The following is a 17,853-nucleotide window of genomic DNA, read 5'->3' on the forward strand; positions in this document are numbered from 1 at the left end:
ATCACGTGACCAGCAAGATGGCAGATTTTTTGCTTATCAAATCATATCGTTTTTGAAGTGTAAGATGAAGACAAGGCCTGAATGAAACATGGAAAATCTCCCAAGGCAAGAAAAAAAGCAATGGAGCCAGTGTGAGCTGCCAATGAAGGAAGCAAGATGTTGGGGGTACTGAGGGGAGCTGAGTGTTGGGTGGGGAGGGGCGGTGGAAACCTCCCATCGAGGACAGCTGAGAAGAGGCCTCTGTTCTGTTGAGTCTAGTCCAGGACATCCTGTCTTCCTGACTGAAGGCTGAATACCTGGGAGGGAAAAAACAGGCCAATCAATGTTAAAGCAATAATGCACGCTAACAAATGTGCCTGTCCCTGCCATCACATGCACCTTTGTTTCCTTTGCAACATTCACCAAACTTGCAGTGTTTCCACACAGGCATCCACCAGCAAATGGGAAGCTTTGATTAAGTAAAGCAAATTCTGGTTCTTATTGTTGGAATTGCTCATGTTTTATTTCTTCCCATTTTATTGTGGCCAGTGACTGATCCTGGGGTACAGAGCCGTGGGTGTGTTGTCAAAATGCCAATTCTTCATGTGTAAGCCTAGACAGTGAGTGTTAACAAGATCTTCAAAACTTATGTTCTTATTTATCTTCCCCAGAAAGCTTTGGCTGCTCAGTCTTTTCAGTATATTCAGGATAGGGGTCCCTCAGTACATCAAGGAATATAGGGGCAGGGCAGGAAAGTGACATTGAGATAGAAGATCAGCCATGTCTTATTGAATGAGGGATCAGGTTCGAGGGGCCAAATGGCCTACTCCTGCTCCTATATCTAATCAGAGCAAAGCACAGTCCTGCCTCCACATGTACACTTTTGAGAAGGGTAGTCACTGGAGATCGATAAGAACGGGAGACCAGAGGAAAAGGTGCAGTGCTCATTTTTATACCATCTATGCATCTGTTCTGACTGAGAACAGGCAGCTCAATGAACCGGAGATTGAACTGGGATACTCCCCAGTGTGTGTGGTTCCAGTATCTTACACAAATGGCTGATAAGCACATTTAGCAACTGAGCAACAGGGCAGCAATTTAGACTTTTTAACAACCAAAGTAGAAATGGCCACAATTGGCAGATCAGTATTCAGGGAATTTGCTGATCTCTTCCAAGTACATAATGTCCATTCGCAGCCATTGTGTTTTGTTGCTGAAAGTAATGTCTTGCTGTGTCCTCTGTTCAGTTGCAGATTATATAAAGAAATTTGCTGCTGAGGGAGATTCTGTGCTCACTGACTTTGAAAGAAATTGTGAATCAAATAACCAAGTAAGTATCTTTTTGTTTGCATTAAGTTGTACAAACATGTCTGTGCTTTCTCATGCTCAACTTGTTATGGAATAGATGTCTTATTGCAGATTCATAGAGTCATTATGACACAGAAGGAGGCCATTTGGCCCGTTGAGTTCATGCAGGTCTCTGTAGAACGATCCAACCTGTCCCCCCTTTTTTAAATTCATTCACGGGATGTGGGCTTCGCTGGCTGGGCCAGCATTTATTGCCCATCCCTAGTTGCCCTTGGGAAGGTGGTGGTGAGCTGCCTTCTTGAACCGCTGCAGTCCCTGTGGTGTAGGTACACCCACAGTGCTGTTAGGAAGGGAGTTCCAGGATTTTGACCCAGCGACAGTGAAGGAACGGCGATATATTTCCAAGTCAGGATGATGAGTGACTGGAGGGGAGGTGGTGGTGTTCCCATCTATCTGCTGCCCTTGTCCTTCTAGGTGGTAGTGGTCATGGGTTTGGAAGGTGCTGTCTAAGGAGCCTTGGTGAATTCCTGCAGTGCATCTTGTAGTTGTACACACTGCTGCCACTGTGTGTCAGTGGTGGAGGGAGTGAATGTTTGTGGATCTAGTCAAGTGGGCTGCGTTGTCCTGGATGGTGTCAAGCTTCTTGAGTGTTGTGGGAGCTGCACTCATCCAGGCAAGTGGGGAGTATTCCATCACACTCCGGACTTGTGCCCTGTGGATGGTGAACAGGCTTTGGGGAGTCAGGAGGTGGGTTACTCATCACAGGATTCCTACCCTCTGACCTGCTCTTGTAGCCACTATTTATATGGCTAGTCCAGTTCAGTTTCTGGTTATTGGTAACCCCCAGGATGTTGATAGTGGAGGATTCAATAATGGTAATACTATTGAACATCAAGGGATGATGGTTAGATTCTCTCTTGCTTGGCATGGTCATTGCCTGGCACTTGTGTGGCATGAATGTACTTGCCACTTGTCAGCCCAAGCCTGGATATTGTCCAGGTCTTGCTGCATTTGGACATGGACTGCTTCAGTACCTGCAGAGTCCAAAATCGTACTGAACATTGCACAATCATCAGTGAACACCCCCACTTCTGACTTTATGATGGAAGGAAGGTCATTGATTAAGGAGCTGAAAATGGTTGGGCCTAGGACACTACCCTGCAGTGATGTCCTGGAGCTGAGATGACTGACCTCTAACAATCACAATCATCTTTCTTTGTGCTAGGTATGACTCCAACCAGCAGAGAGTTTTCCCCCGATTCCCATTGACTCCAGTTTTTCTAGGGTTTCTTGATGCCACACTCAGTCAAATTCTGCCTTGATGTCAAGGGCAGTCATTCTCACCTCACCTCTGGAGTTCAGCTCTTTTGTCCATGTTTGTTTGAACCAAGGCTGCAGTGAGGTCAGGAGCGTGAGTGGCCCTGGCAGCACTGGGCATCAATGAGCAGGTTATTGCTAAGCAAGCGCCACTTGATACCACTGTTGATGACCTTACACTGATAACCGGGAGTAGACTGATGGGGCGGTAATTGACCAGGTTGGATTTGTCCTGCTTTTTGCGTATAGGACATACCTGGGCAATTTTCCACGTAGCCGGGTAGATGCCAGTGTTGTAACTGTACTAGAACAGCTTGGCTAGGGGCATGGCAAGTCCTGGAGCACAAGTCTTCAGTACTATTACCAGAATATTATCCAGTGCCTTCAGCCATTTCTGTTGGGTCTGTCTTGCTGGTGGAAGATGGCCATCATTTCTATTTCTATTGAATTCAAATTCCACCATCTGCTGTGGCAGGATTCGAACCTGGCTCCCCATTATCCTAGGTCTCTGGATTACTAGTCCAATGACAATACCACTATGCCATCGCCTCCCCAGCTCTATCCCTGTAGTCCCGTGAGTTTATTTCCCCCCCAAGTGCCTATCCAGTTTCCTTTTGAAATCGTTGATTGTCTCCACTTGCACAGCCCTCATAGGCAGAGTTCCAATTGCTGTGTAAAATAAAAAAAAGTTCTTTCTCACATGCCCCCGCTACATCTCTTTCCCAAACCTTTGACCTGTGTCTGCTAGTCCTTGTACCATCAGCTTTGGTGGAACAGCTTTTCTTTGACCACTTTATCTAAACCTGTCATGATCTTGTAGAACTCTGTCAGATCTCCCCTCAATCTAATTTGCTCCACGGAGAACAACTCCTGCTTCTCCAACATAAACGTAGCTAAATTCTCTCATCTCAGGAACCCTCTGTTCTGCTTCCTGTCAAGGATCTTCACATCCTTCCTAAATTATAGTGACCAGAACTGGATGCAATATTCTAGTTGTAACCTAACCAGAACTTTATACAGTTTCAGCATAACTTCCCTGCTTTTGGACTCATTAACTCTGTCTGTGAAACCCAAGATCCCATATGCTTTGCTAACTACTCTCTCAATATGCCCTAAAACCTTCAAAGATCTAGGCACATGAACTCCCCAGGTCCCTCTGTCTCCGATCATTCTTTGAAATTGTACCATTAAGTACAAATTGCCTCTGCTCATCTCTTCTTCCAAAATACATGACCTTACATGTACAGATGCACATCTTGCATAGGTCGTCAGAATTCAGAAAGACCCTACAATCCCGTTCTTCATCCCACCCGTCATCCAACATTTTCATAGCAGTCTTTTGCCCCCAACCAAGTTTTTTTTTGGAAAAATACACTTTATCTATAAAATATCTGAAAGAACATTACAAAACATTTCAAAATGGCCGTCACATATTCAAGTTTTCCACATAGACCATGGGGTGCTTCAATACAATCAATGAACATTACAGACATTTCAACATGGTTGTTACAGTCAGACAGTGCAGTGGTATTTAAGTTATCTACATAGATCATGTTGCACCCTGAGACGCTTCAATACAATTGTGATACAAGTAGTATTCACTACATATATTCAATGTGAGTCATACTGCCCAAGGGGTCTATAGAGTTCCCAGCTCCTCGGTGCACAATAGCTGAAAGGTCTTGGATAGCGACCTTTCCCCATTGCGCCTCTCTGGTAGCTGCCCCAATTTTTGGTGCATCCCTCAGCACATAGTCCTGGACCTTAGAACGTGCCAGTTTGCAACACTCGGTCGGGGACATCTCTTTGCATTGGAAGACCAGCAAGTTTCGGGCAGACCGAAGAACATCTTTCATCGAGTTAATTAGAGTGCTGTGTCAATCCCTCCTATGTTTAAAACTTCCTCTTCAGTCATGCATTTGCCTCTTGTGTAGAGCTCCTCAGACTTGGGTGAGGTTGCCTGTTGGCAGGGCAACAACCATCCATTGCCAGGAGCTCAACTTTAAAACAAAAATCATATTTTCTTTCCCTATTTCAGCTTCAGGCATGACTTGTGACCTTAATCCTACATGTGAAAAGCTGAGTAACAGGGTGTTGGAGAAGCATCGAGTGAACTCTTAGTGATCCAAGAGTGCTTCAGAACCCTGCCTCCCCTTTGAGTGTGCTTTCGACAGCTTATTTGAATAGTGCAGTTAGTGAGTCAGTGTTAATGGGACTCTGCTGAATAGCTTCCTGATGTTTGTCTGCGTCCTTATCCTTTTGTTTACCTAGAATAATACAGCACAAAACGATACCATTTGGTCCATTCTGCATGTGAATTTTTTTAACCCTCTTTGGAGCCATCCGTTTAATCCCGCTCCCCTCCTCTTTCCCTGTACCCCTGTAAGCTTTTCCCCCTTCAGATTCTTTTTTAATTCATTCACGGGATGTGGGTTTTGCTGGCTGGGCCAGCATTTATTGTCTATCCCTAGTTGCCCTTGAGAAGGTGGTGGTGAGTTACCTACTTGAACCGCCGCAGTCCCTGTGATGTAGGTACACCCACGGTGCTGTTAGGAAGGGAGTTCCAGGATTTTGACCCAGCGACAGTGAAGGAACGACGATATATTTCCAAGTCAGGATGGTGAGTTACTTGGAGGGGAACCTCCAGGTGTCTGCTACCCTTGTCCTTTTAGGTGGTAGTGGTCGTGGGTTTGGAAGGTGCTGTCTAAGGAGCCTTGTGAATTCCTGCAGTGCATCTTGTAGATGGTACACACTGCTGCTACTGTGCGTTGGTGGTGGAGGGAGTGAATGTTTGTGGATGTGGTGCCAATCAAGCTTTGTCCTGGATGGTGTCCAGCTTCTTGAGTGTTGTGGGAGCTGCACTCATCCAGGCAAGTGGGGAGTATTCCATCACACTCCTGACTTGTGCCTTGGGAGGCGAGTTACTCGTCGCAGGATTCCTAGCCTCTGACCTGCTCTTGTAGCCACAGTATTTATGTGGCTAGTCCAGTTCAGTTTCTGATCAATGGTAACCCCCAGGATGTTAATAGTGGGCGATTCAGTGATGGTAATGCCATTGAACATCAAGGGGGGGCGATGTTTGGATTCTCTCTCGTTGGAGATGGTCCAATTCCTCTATTTACCCAATTCCTTTTTGAATGCTACGATTGAATCTTCTTCCACCATCCTTTCATGCAGCACATTTCAGACTGTCGTTACTCGCTATGTTTTAAAAATAAGTTTCCTCATATCGTCTTTGACCTGTTCTGAACAGGATAGCCTTTGCTGCAAGAGCTGTTAACTGATAATCTGTATCCGCATCTTTTAGGGGATGGAATTCACTTTTTTCGGTGGGGTGAGGGAGGTGGAACGAAAAGTGAGTGGTCCGCGCGCTCTCGTCCCTGCTGTCTCAGCTCGGCGATTCAAGCATTGGATGGCCAGCGGGAATGCAGGCAGTCAGTGCTGCGACGAGGGTCTCTGTGCCCAATCAGGAGTCTAGGTCTTGCGGCAGAGCTGTTATGCCATGAATAGGAAGTCAGTCACAGCTACAAATTTAAAGGCCCCCAGCTCTCTCAATCTCTTTTTATTTCTTACAGCAGCCTCAAAAAAAGCTAATAAATGAAGTCAAAAACCACACAAATGCTGCCACCTTCAGCAGCAGAATACACACAGGCACGGTCCCGGTGATGAGCCTTTTCTTCTGCGCTTGTGTCACTTACTCCTACCTGTTGTAGAGCACTCTCAAACCTTTTCCTGTCCAACACCCATTGCAGCAGGCAATGAAAAATTATGTTCACTTGGCTCTTTAACGAGCCCGTAGCTGGTTAACTGGTTATTTAAAAAAGGCGGGCGGGCTTCTGATTGCAGTTCCCGCCCACCTTGGCACGATGACGTTGTATTGCCGACCCAGCGTCCTCGCACCGTATTTTACGTTTGTGCAGATTGGTGGTGGTGGCCCACCCGATTTGTGGATGTAAAACCCAGCCCTGTGTATATTCACCACTGCCCCACCCTGCCCCACAACCCCAGCACCTCCGATTTTCTCTTCTTGTTCCTCCTATGAAGGCGGCAACAGTTCTGTACAAGATTATCTTCCATGTGTGCCTGGCGCGTGAATGGCAGTGGTCTTCTCACTTGTCCAATCTTTTCCTTATCTGGTTTTAACACACGTGCACTTCCAGATCAGGAACAGTGGTTAATTTCTTCCCCTTCCTTTCCCTCTTTCCCTTCTCTGACCCTGCTGACCACCAACACATTCCCCCCAGCCCCCCACCCCACCTCTATCAATTGATCAATTGGTCTGCGCCGCGTCAATCATTTGCAGTGTTTTTACTGCCATTTTGGTTGAGTTCATTTACCAGCACGTTGAGCCTCTCTGGTCTGTTTGACTCCATCCCATGCTTAGCTCTTTTATCCCATGAGCCATCACGGACCTTCCAGGTATAGTTAAAAGGCACAAAAGCTGTGTAAAGTGGTGTGCAACAGTTGAGACTTGAAGGCTTTATCATGACATTAACCTGCAAGTTTTGTTATTAGAAGATTGAGAATCTTCAGAGAAAAAGTGAAGATGAAGTGAATATAAGCGAATTCAGAGCTGCCATTGCCACATACAGCAAGGCCATCGAAATCAGGTACAGTTCACCACTGTCAGTGTCAAAGTATTTGAAGCAAAGTCACCCCAGGTTCCCCTTTTCCTTTCCTGAAGGCACTGGGATGTCTTCTGGTAATCACCCAAATGGTACTTCTCCATTTCTGGCTGTAGACAGTACATACCACCAGAGACTCTTCAATTGTGCAGTGCTCTGCAGTTGACCCTCTGTCTATGATCATGTACTTTAAAATTTAAAAGGTCACGCGTTATGTAAACACTGGCTGATTTTTTTTTTGTTGTTGTTTTCTGCTTCTAATTTGGATCAGTAAAGCCATTTGCAGCAGCCAGGCATGTAATCAGTTGACCTGGCAGTCACCAGGGACATTGCTATGTCCCAAGTTGAGCTATTCTGCCTTACACTGCAGCATCCAGCCAGAATGTTTGCCAAATTGCTCACCATTCACTTGGTACCAATGATGTGAAGGTGGTGATTTTTGTGGAGGGCAGGGCAAAGCTACAGACAATGGAGGTGCAAGATACGTATTAGGAAAGATTAATTACATTAAGTCCTCACTTAAAGTTGTGGTTCCATTCCTGAAAATCACGACTTTGAGTGAATCGTGGGTTTTCATAGGAATCAATGTTAAAGCTGGAGTTAGGTTCCTTGGGACATTTCTTGCTGGAAAAACCAATGTACAAGTTGAAATACTGTACCGTACACATGCAGCACTGTGCATTTCTAGCTGGAATAACTAAATAGCAAAATAGAATAAATCACTTAATCTAAAATAAATGCTATATAAAATTCAAATTAGATAACGCTAAATCACCCAAACAAGACCCGAGTAGCATGGCTTCTGCGACTCACCAATGGAACTTCTAGAACTCAGCTCAACTTTTTGCTTGATGTCCTTTCACATTTTGTCTCTCTTTCTTTGTCTCTTTCTCTCTCTCTGTCTCTCTCTCTCTCTGTCTCTTTATGTCTCTCTCTCTCTAGCTCTCCAATCCCATTCTCTATCCCTCCAATCCTACTCTCACTGTCTCTTTTCTCACTCTCTCCTTTCCCATTCTTTCTCTCCTTTCCCACTCTCTCTCTCCATTAGCACTCTCTCTCCTTTCCCACATTGTCTCTCTCTCCATTCCCTCTCTCTCTCTCTCTCTGTTCTTCTCTTGCTGTCGCTCTCTCTCTCTCTCTCCGGCCAACTTACAGTCTGAGGCTTCACCTGGGCCCAGAGCCTGGACCCTTTCCTGACAGGGGCTCAGCTCCCTGCAGACTGCCCCAGGCTGCGGATTGAGCTATGGTGTGTGGGAGGGGTGGAGATTGAGCTGGGGACTGCTGTACTGTACGTGTAAAATCATAATGCAAGGACTTGATTATCTGCTGATTCCATTCTTTACTTGGAAGTGTGGGCACTGGTGGAGGTATTTCTGTTCTGGTAAATAATGGATGTTGCACTGTTAATGTATTATCAGTAACTGGAATACTACATTTCCCTCCTTTTCCAGCCCTTATAATCATCACTTGTATTGTCGGAGAGCCTATTGTTACCTGCAGTTGAATGATCACAGGTGAGTTCTGATCATGGACACTTTTCCTTGCAACAGGTGTGATATTTTTATGCTTCAGACCATTACGATACATTTGTACAAACTTTACAGCATCATATCCTATGATGGCAGAAGAGGGTTTGTCTTTGGAAATGCAATATTTTGGGTGATGTGTTGACTCTAAGGGAGTTTAAGTGGGGCATTGATTTGGGGAACGTGTAGAAATTGCTTGAATTCTTTGCTCACCATGGCGCGTATGAACATCACGCAAGGGACTATCACCTGAAGGAAGAGTAGAGAGAGCTGTGGGGTTCTGGCTGCAGGCAAGGTGCTCCATTTTTCCAACACTTGACAGGCTTTGCGTCGATGTTAAAAAGAATAAAAACGAGTCAGACAAAAAAAATAAATCAGTCATGCACCTGGCCTTTATTTCCAGTCAGTACTGTGGGGAAGGGAAGGGAGGTGCTGGGGCCAGTGGCTTTGTGCTTTTCCACTGGAATTGAGTACTGCACATTTGCAGTGCGTGGATCTTGTACCGTTGATGGTGAAGCTGAAATAAAATAGTTGGCATTGTGAGAGCTACTTGTCTAAATCCACCCCACGGTCTTTAAAAATCCACTGAATTTACTTTGACTTTCTGCTGACACCACTAGAGAAATCATGAAAAAGAGCTGCCCCCATACCATCCTGCGTCATTCTCAGGTGCTCGGACTCATCAAATGGCTGGAATCGACCAGTTACACTGAGCGTAGTCGGGTTAAAGCCCAACTCTGGAGACTTGCGCGTATTCCAAGCTGACCCTCCCAGTGCAGTACTGAGGGAGTGCTGCACTTTTGGAGGTGCTGCCTTTTGGATAAGGCATTAAACCAAGGCACAGTCTGCCCTCTCAGATAGATGTAAACGATCTCATGGCACTATTTTGAAGAACAGCAGGATCATTCTGCCCGGTGTCCTGGTTGATACCTTAACCAACATCAGTAAAGACCGATTTTATTTTTTTTTGATCGTTCATGGAATGCTGGCTGGGCATTTATTGCCCAACCCTAATTACCCTTGTTCAGGGGGCATTTAAGAGTCAACAACATTGCTGTGGGTCTGGAGTCACATGTAGCCAGACCAGGTAAGGACGGCAGATTTCCTTCCCTAAAGGGCATTAGTGAACCAGATGGGGTTTTTACAGCAATGGTTTCACGATCATCATCAGACTTTTTTTTTAATTCCGGATTTTTATTAAATATTGATTATCTGGCAAGGTGGGATTCGAACCTAGGTCCCTGGAACACTAGTCAGTGAAATACCACAATTCCACTGCCTCCCCAATTATTTGGTCACTGTCTGATTGTTGTCTGTGGGAGTTTGCTGTGCACAAATCAAGTGCCACATTTTCTATGTTCTGACAATGACTACAATTTAAAAAAAAAGTATTTCATTGGCTGTAAAGTGCTCTGTGATGTTTTGGATCATGACAGGCACTATATAAACACAAGTCTATCTTTGAAACAGTTGGAGAAATTAAAAAACGATCATGTTTTACGTTTTATCCTTTCAGAAGGTGTGTGTGTGGTGCTAGGAGCAGGTTCAGTTTCATCGGAGCGTTTGTGTGAATCTCTCCTGGCGTTAGCTTTTTGAAGTGAAACATTCGGTTTGTCTGGATAAAGATAATTTCTTTTCTCCTTTCAGAATGGCAGTACTGGACAGCGTTAGAGCAACGGTACTGAAACCAAATTATTTTAAGGTAGGCGATCTCCTTTTAGTCGACTGCTTGTCCGCCAAAGGTCTCTACCTTTTAAACAGGTGAAATGCTTGGCCAACCTGTTTATCCCCGTGTTCCTTAACCCAGCTGGGCTTTGACTCTGTCCCAACGAACCAGACACAGTTGTGAGGAAGAGTAAAAGGGGATCGTGGAACCCCACTGCTTTGCATTGATTAAAACAAATAACATGTTAACGACAAGAAAAAAAACAAATCAGGCACATTTCATCACTTAGCAGGAGTCTTTATTAAACCCTCACGCCATTTTGACAAGCTTTTGTGTGTTCAGCTCCTCCGTTCATATGTTAAGGGGCCTCCCACTACTTATTACAGAAGATTATGAATTATTTATAGATAATATTACACACAAGCTGGAACATTAATTTCACCTCTTGGTATGAACTGTCTGTGCTGTCACCTTTTTGTTGGATAGTTTGTGTTTAAGGCCACGCAGATTTTCTCCTTGTGCAAACTTGCAGAATGAAGTACCCCCCAAAGCAACAGCAGAAACCCGTGCAATAAAAACGCAGTGCAACTTACCCTGTCGCTGTAATTAAAATTTGTATCGCTAAATATACATAAAAGAATTCTAGCTACAAGGCTAGATTGTTGAAGCTGAGCTTGTCCTCCTTAAAGCAAAGGAGGTTGAGGCGAGATTTGATAGACGTGTGCAAGGTTATGGCAGGTTTGGATAAGGTAGACAAAATTTTTTAAAAATTGCTCCCATTAGCTGATGGTACAAGGACTAGGGGACCACACATTTATGGTTTTGGGCAAGAAATGCAAGGGGGAATGTGAGGAAGAACTTTTTTGCCCAGGGAGTGGTAATGCCCTGGAACTCACCGTCCATGAGGGCAGTGGAAGCAAAGAAGATCGGTGATTGAAAAGAAAATTGGACGGGCACTTGAAGGAAATAAATCTGCCGGGCTAGGAGGAATGGGTCTAACTGGATTGCTCCACAGAGAGCCAGCATGGACTCAGTTGAACTGATCTTAAAGTGACAGTCCTTACAGAATAGGGGTCACGTGATTTGTTCAACCAATGGAGCAAATGGCCTCCTCCTGTGCCTTAAATGATTACAGGCGGGATTTTCCAGCCCCGCTAGGATCATTCGGTCAATGGGCTTTTGGCCGGGTGGCCAAATCTTCCACGATGGGGGCCGGAAAATCCCAGCCGATGAATTATCAGTTGGATGTTGGTTCCTCCTTCTCTTAGTAACGTCCTTAGCTTGATGTCTTGTTCTGTTCACTCCACTCCCAGGGCCATTACTTCTGTGCTAAAGGTCTGCTGGCAGCAGGCTACCCAGAATATGCTATGGTGGTGAACAGGAGAGGCTCTGACCTCTGTCAGGCAGGAGGAGGTGACATTATAGTGCTGCAGGAACAGCGGAGCGAAATTCAAGTGGAAATGAAAAATAAAGGTAATAAATATTCACTTAAGTTTGCTGGAAAGTATATTTCTGTGATTCTGCAGGGCAGATAGAAAGAGCATTGGGAGAGAATTTTAAAGTAGATACTGAATAAATATTCCCTTCTCCAACAGCGAAGACAGGAGACCTGATTTTTTTTTTGAGTATAAGTGGTGATTTGAGTCAATTGGCAGGCCGCACTGTCACAAAAAGAGCCAAAGGCAGTCCTGTCCACAGTTTGAAGGTTGCAAGCGCTCATTGGTGTGAGGGAACTAAGTTAAATCGCATGGGAGTGTAGCATGGTGGTAATGTTTCTGGACTGAAGACGTGAGTTCAAATCCTACCATGGCAGCTGGTGGATTCAATTAATCAATTCATTCAATTAATTAATAAATATGGAATCTTAGTCTCATGGATAATGATCATGAAATTGCTGGATTGCTGTACAAACCCATTTGGTTCACTAATGCCCTTCAGGGGGGGATCTCCGCTCGCTACATGTGACTCCAGGCCCACAGCAATGTGGTTAACTCTTAACTGCCCTCAAGCCACTCAACTGTAGGTAGCTCACCACCATCTGCTCAAGGGTCATTAAGGATGGGCAATAAATGTTGGCCTTGCCAGTGATGCTCAAATCCCAAGAATGAACTTTTTAAAAAAAAAGCCTGGGTTAGCAAGTTGCGAAACGTAAAAATCAGAAATCCCTCCAGGAAAGAATTGCTGACCTTTTTTTACGGTAGCTTGTCATGTTTGCTATACAATGAGGCAGTAAATAAGCAGTACTATGTACAGCAACAACTTGTATTTATATAGCACCTTTTAGCATGGTAAAACATCCCAAGGTTTTCCACAAGAGAATATTCAGACAAAAGTTGACATGGAACCCAAGAAAGAGAAGTTAGGATAGGTAACTAAAAAGCTTGCTCAGAGAGGCAGTTTTAAGGAGCAGCTTAAAAGAGGAAAGAGCGAGAGAGAGAGAGATGATGTTATAGTCAGAAACACAGAAAGTACAGGATCCCTGCAGTGACTGACATTCATTTTATTTTTATAGGTAACTGGGAAACTACAAATGGGCAGAACAGTTCGAGGTAAGTGGAGTGTTCGACACTTGATTTGTTTTCCCAAATAGATCCTTTGGGAGGTGGTAGATACTGTATTTTGAAATAAAATCTGAGTAATTTATGTATTTTGTGATTTCAATATCAAGTTTGACCTCTGAATGCCTGTAGTTGTTGTGCTTTTACCAACTGTGAGGTGAGCGAGTGCTATCCTATTGCTCCCTCACGCAGATTTGACTTCCATCTGATGATGCAGTGCGATAGACAAGGGACTCTAAGGTTATGGGGGGGCAGACAGGCAGGTGAAGCTGAGACCATAACCCGATCAGCCATGATCTTATTGAATAGCAGAACAGGCAGGAAGGGCCTACTCCTGCTCCTAAGTCCTATGTTTCTATAGTACGATTTCATTTTTAATCATCTGGAATTGTTGAATATTACAAATCTCACTGTTATTGCATGTCACACGATAAGAGGAGACACATTCCTCTAATCCAATGACTAATTTGGACAATTTGAGCTAAATTTCCCTTCTTTTGTTTGGCATTTTATTTTTGGATGTCCCCCCCCCCAAACCAAATCAGGGTGGTGTGTAGCTTTGAGAGGAACTTGGAGGAAGTGGTGTTCCCATGAACCTGCTGCCCTTGTTTATCTAGGCGGTAGAGTGCGCAGGTTTGGGAGGTGCTGTCTAAAAGTCAAAAATGTACTCAGGAAGCATTTCACACAAAAGGCAGTAGAACTCTCTCTCCTTAAAGGCTATGGATGCTAGGTCAATTAAAACTTTCAAGACTAATATCTTCTTGTTAGGTAGCTGTTCAGGGATATAGATGAAAGACAGCAAATGGGGTCAGGGGAACATGAGCTATCATCTTATTGAATGGTGGAGCAGGCTTGAGTGGGTGAATGTTCGACTCCTGTTTCTATGTTCCTACATCTCGTTTGCCCCTGTCATTGTTCATCCCTACTGCCATCTTATTTTCTCTGTTTTGCTTTATTCAGTAGAAAAAGGACCACCCTGAGTGGCGAGGATAGCCCTGTCCCTGAGCTGGTGTCAGACTCAGACGATGGCCAAGATTATATTGAATCTTTGGAAGGAGAGGAAGCAATCCGGGTTTTCAAAGGGGAGGAATTCCAGGTAAAATTGCTGAAAAGAGAGACGTGTTACCGAAGCTTTTCATCTTGCATTCAACAGGACAAATTCAAGAATGCCAAATTTCAAACAATCATAACAATTTATACTGCAGGGGAAAAGGGTGCTGATTTGTTGGTAAGTCAACTCTGATTGGCCAAGGCATTGCCATGGAGAAAGCAATGGGGAACTATATGCTCCCCAAGCTCCTGGATAAGTCAAAAAACAGGCTAGACTTGAACATGTTCCTTTTGTTTGCAGAGAACGGGTCCCCATATATGAATATATGTCACTTCTAGCAAATGTAAATGAGCCAAGCTACGAGCCCAATTGATTATCTTAAATTGGTTGTTAGTGTAGCTATTAGCGCACTCAGGATTGTTCAGCAAGTGCTGTCCAAGTGCAGAATCACATCTAACTTAGCAGACTTTTGTTTTCAGGTGAGGTTTAGATTCGTTAAAACCGAATTTCTTTGTTAACTTAAAAAAATTTCCTCCTCCGTAAATTCAGGGCAGACCCCGAACCAGTTGTGAACAATGGGATTGCAACTTCCTGCATCCTCTTACCAGTCAGCGATCACATTCTTCCTTCCTAATCCCCAGGCATTGATAAAATGGCATCTCAAGCTCCCTCCTGGAGCAAATTGATATTGTGCTGTAAATTACTATTGATCATCACAGCCGATGAACAATTAACACTTTGAAATAGCATTCCTCTTCCCAGTATTTTAATGGAGGTGATTAGCTATTTAAAATAAATGGGGTTGATAAACTCTCTCCAGTATGACGGAATGCTGTTCTGTATGGACTGAATTTTCCGTGGTAGAAGGAGTCTCCCTTTATGAATAATTTTGGTGCCAAGTGAAGTAATATTGAAGAGGAAGAATAGAAACAAATCATTAAGCTTCCTTTTTTGTTTGTTTCTTCAGGCAGCCTGGGAAAACCTGATGGATAACTTAACGGAACAAAAAATTGAGACTTTTGGTGAGTAAGGAAGAAAATGCCTGTTGCGCACACCTTGTCTCTACAATCCCTTTGCCAATTTCTTATCTGAATCTAGTTTGTTCTCTCTCTGTCTTAGTCTCTCCCTCTCTCTCTCTCTCTCTGTCTCTTGCACTTTCCCATTACTTTTACCCACAGCTTTACATATTCCATATTGTTGTTGTGCAAAAATATAACACAATCTCCCGGGTGTCTTGCTGATGTTTGGCTGTTCCCTGTATCCCTCCTGGCTCACAAAATTCACTGCAATACAGTCCCTCTGTATAAACTCTGGGGAATCCATTTATTCACTGACTGAAACGTACGTGGAGCTCATAAGCTCGGTAGAAGCGGATGCGCCAGTGAGAGCTCTGGCTAGAAGCTGAACAGCAGAAACAGCTTTCCTACTCGACCATGCATCCTGCCCCTGATGACCAAAGGCAGCACCTACTGTCAGTGTGGCTCAGTTGGTAACTCTCTCGCCTTTGAGTCGGAAAGTTGCAGGCTCAAGTCCCACTCCAGAGCCTCGAACAGAAAATCCATGCTGATACTTCCAGTGCAGTGCTGAGGGAGGTGCTGTCTTTTGGATGAGATGTCAAACCGAGGCCCTCTCCAGTGGTTATAAAAGATCCCATGGAATTATTTTGGAGAAGAGCAGGGGAGTTATCCCCAGTGTCCTAGCTAACATTTAACCCTTAACCAATGCCATTAAAGCAAATTATCTTATCATTATCAATTTGCTATTGGTGGGAGTTTGCTGTGTGCAAATTGACTGCTGTGTTTGATAGATTATATCAGTAAATATACTTCATAAAAAATACTTTACTAGATGTAAAGTGTTTTGCCAATGTCCTGGGGTTGTTAAAGGCGCTGTATAAATGCAATCTTTTTTTAGTGTGTAACTGAGCTGGGTATACCAGACGGTTCCAAATTGATTTCCACTCGATACAGACCTGTTCTTGGTCTTAAGGTCATAAAATCATTAGTAGGAGGAGTAGGCAACTCGCCTCTCATCATTCAATAAGGTCATGGCTGATCTGATTGTGGCCTTAACTCCACTTTCCTGCCCATCTCCCATAAACCATAATTTCCTTGTCGATCAAAAATCTGTCTAACTCAGCCTTGATATATTCAATGACCCAGTTTTTATCGTTCTCTGTGGAAGAGAATTCCAGAGACTCGGAGAGAAGAAATTCTTCCTCATCTCTGTCTTAAATGGGAGACCCCTTATTTTTAAACTGTTCCCCCAGTTCTAGATTCCCCTACAAGAAAAAACATCCTCCCAGCATCTACCCTGTCAAGCCCCCTCAGAATTTTATATGTTTCAATAAGATCACATCTCATTCTTCTAAACTTTAAACTCAGTGGGTCAAAATCATGGAACTCTGTCCCTAACAGCAATGTGGGCATACCTATACCACATGGGCTGTAGCGGTTCAAGAAGGCAGCTCACCCCCACCTTCTCAAGGGTAGTTCGGGATGGGCAATAAATGCTGGCCTAGCTAACGACGCCTAAATCCCATGAACGGATGTTAAAAAAAACTCCCAATGAGTCTAGGCCCAACCTACTCAAACTTTCCTCATAAGGCAGGCCCTTCATTCCAGGAATCAGCCTTGTGAACCTTCTCTGAACTGCTTCCAATCCAAGTATACCCTTCCTTAAGCAAGGAGACTAAAACACAGTACTCCAGGCTCAGTTTCACCAATGCCCTGTACAGCTATAGCAAGAGTTTCCTACTTTTATACTCCATCCCCCATGCAATAAAGGCCAACACTCCATTTGCCCTCCTAATTACTTGTTGTATCTGCATGCTAACTTTTTGTGATTCATGTACAAGCTCACCCCAGATCTCTCTTTCCTGCAGCATTCTGCAGTCTCTTTCCATTTAAATAATATTCTGATTTTCTATTCTTCCTGCCAAAGTGGACAACCTCACATTTTCCCACATTGCACTCCATCTTCCAATTTTTTGCCCATTCACTTAACCTATCTATAATCCTTTGCAGATTCTTAGTATCCTCCGCAGAACTTGCTTTCCGATCTAACGTTGTGTCATCAGTAAATGTGGCTACAATACAGTCTATCCATTCATCCAAGTCATTAATATAGATCATAAAGAGCTGAGACCCCAGCACTCCACTAGTTACAGTTTGCCAACCTAAAAATTACGCATTTATCCCGACTCTGTGTTTTCTGTTAGTTAGCCAATCCTCTATCCATGCTAGTATATTACCCCTTACACCAAGTTTTTACCTTGTGCAGTAACCTTTTATATGACAGCTTAGCAAATGCCTTTTGGAAATCCAAATACACTCCATCTGCTGGTTCCCCTTTATCCACCCTGCTTGTTACATCCTTAGAGAATTCTAATAAATCTGTCAAACACAATTTCTCTTTAACAAAATCATGTTGACTCTGCTGATTGTAATATGATTTTCAAAATGTCCTGCTACTACCTCCTTAATATTGGACTCCGATATTTTCCCAATGATGGATGCTAGACTAAGATGTTTCCTGCTTTCCTTCTCTTTCCATTCTTGAATAGTAGTGTTATATTTGAAGTTTTCCAGTATGTTGGGACAGTTCCAGAATCTAGGGAATTTTGGTAGATTACATTACATCCATTATCTCTGCAGCTACTTCCTTTAAGACCCTAGGATGCAGGCCATCAGGTCCAGGGGACTTTTCTACCTTTAGCCCCATTAGTTTTCCTCGTACTTTTCTCTAGTGATCATGATTGCTTTAAGTTTCTCCTTCAGTTTGGCCTCTTGCTTTCCTACTGAGCTGATGATGGGGGTGCTAC

At 43.9% G+C, this 17,853-nt stretch overlaps 1 protein-coding gene across 1 annotated transcript in view; it reads left to right on the forward strand.

Annotated features, from left to right (window-relative positions):
• LOC144670044 (E3 ubiquitin-protein ligase DZIP3-like) overlaps positions 1-17,853 on the forward strand; it is an 83,931-nt gene that overhangs the window by 23,000 nt on the left and 43,078 nt on the right. Inside the window, exons 7-14 of the mRNA XM_078532403.1 lie at positions 1,227-1,309; positions 7,120-7,214; positions 8,681-8,743; positions 10,403-10,457; positions 11,735-11,894; positions 12,934-12,970; positions 13,943-14,075; positions 14,998-15,052. Coding sequence (XP_078388529.1) covers positions 1,227-1,309; positions 7,120-7,214; positions 8,681-8,743; positions 10,403-10,457; positions 11,735-11,894; positions 12,934-12,970; positions 13,943-14,075; positions 14,998-15,052 — 681 coding nt within the window. The remainder of the gene's footprint in view (positions 1-1,226; positions 1,310-7,119; positions 7,215-8,680; positions 8,744-10,402; positions 10,458-11,734; positions 11,895-12,933; positions 12,971-13,942; positions 14,076-14,997; positions 15,053-17,853) is intronic.

The sequence above is a fragment of the Cetorhinus maximus genome, chromosome 2, assembly GCF_964194155.1.
Source record: "Cetorhinus maximus chromosome 2, sCetMax3.hap1.1, whole genome shotgun sequence".
Lineage (NCBI taxonomy): Eukaryota > Metazoa > Chordata > Chondrichthyes > Lamniformes > Cetorhinidae > Cetorhinus > Cetorhinus maximus.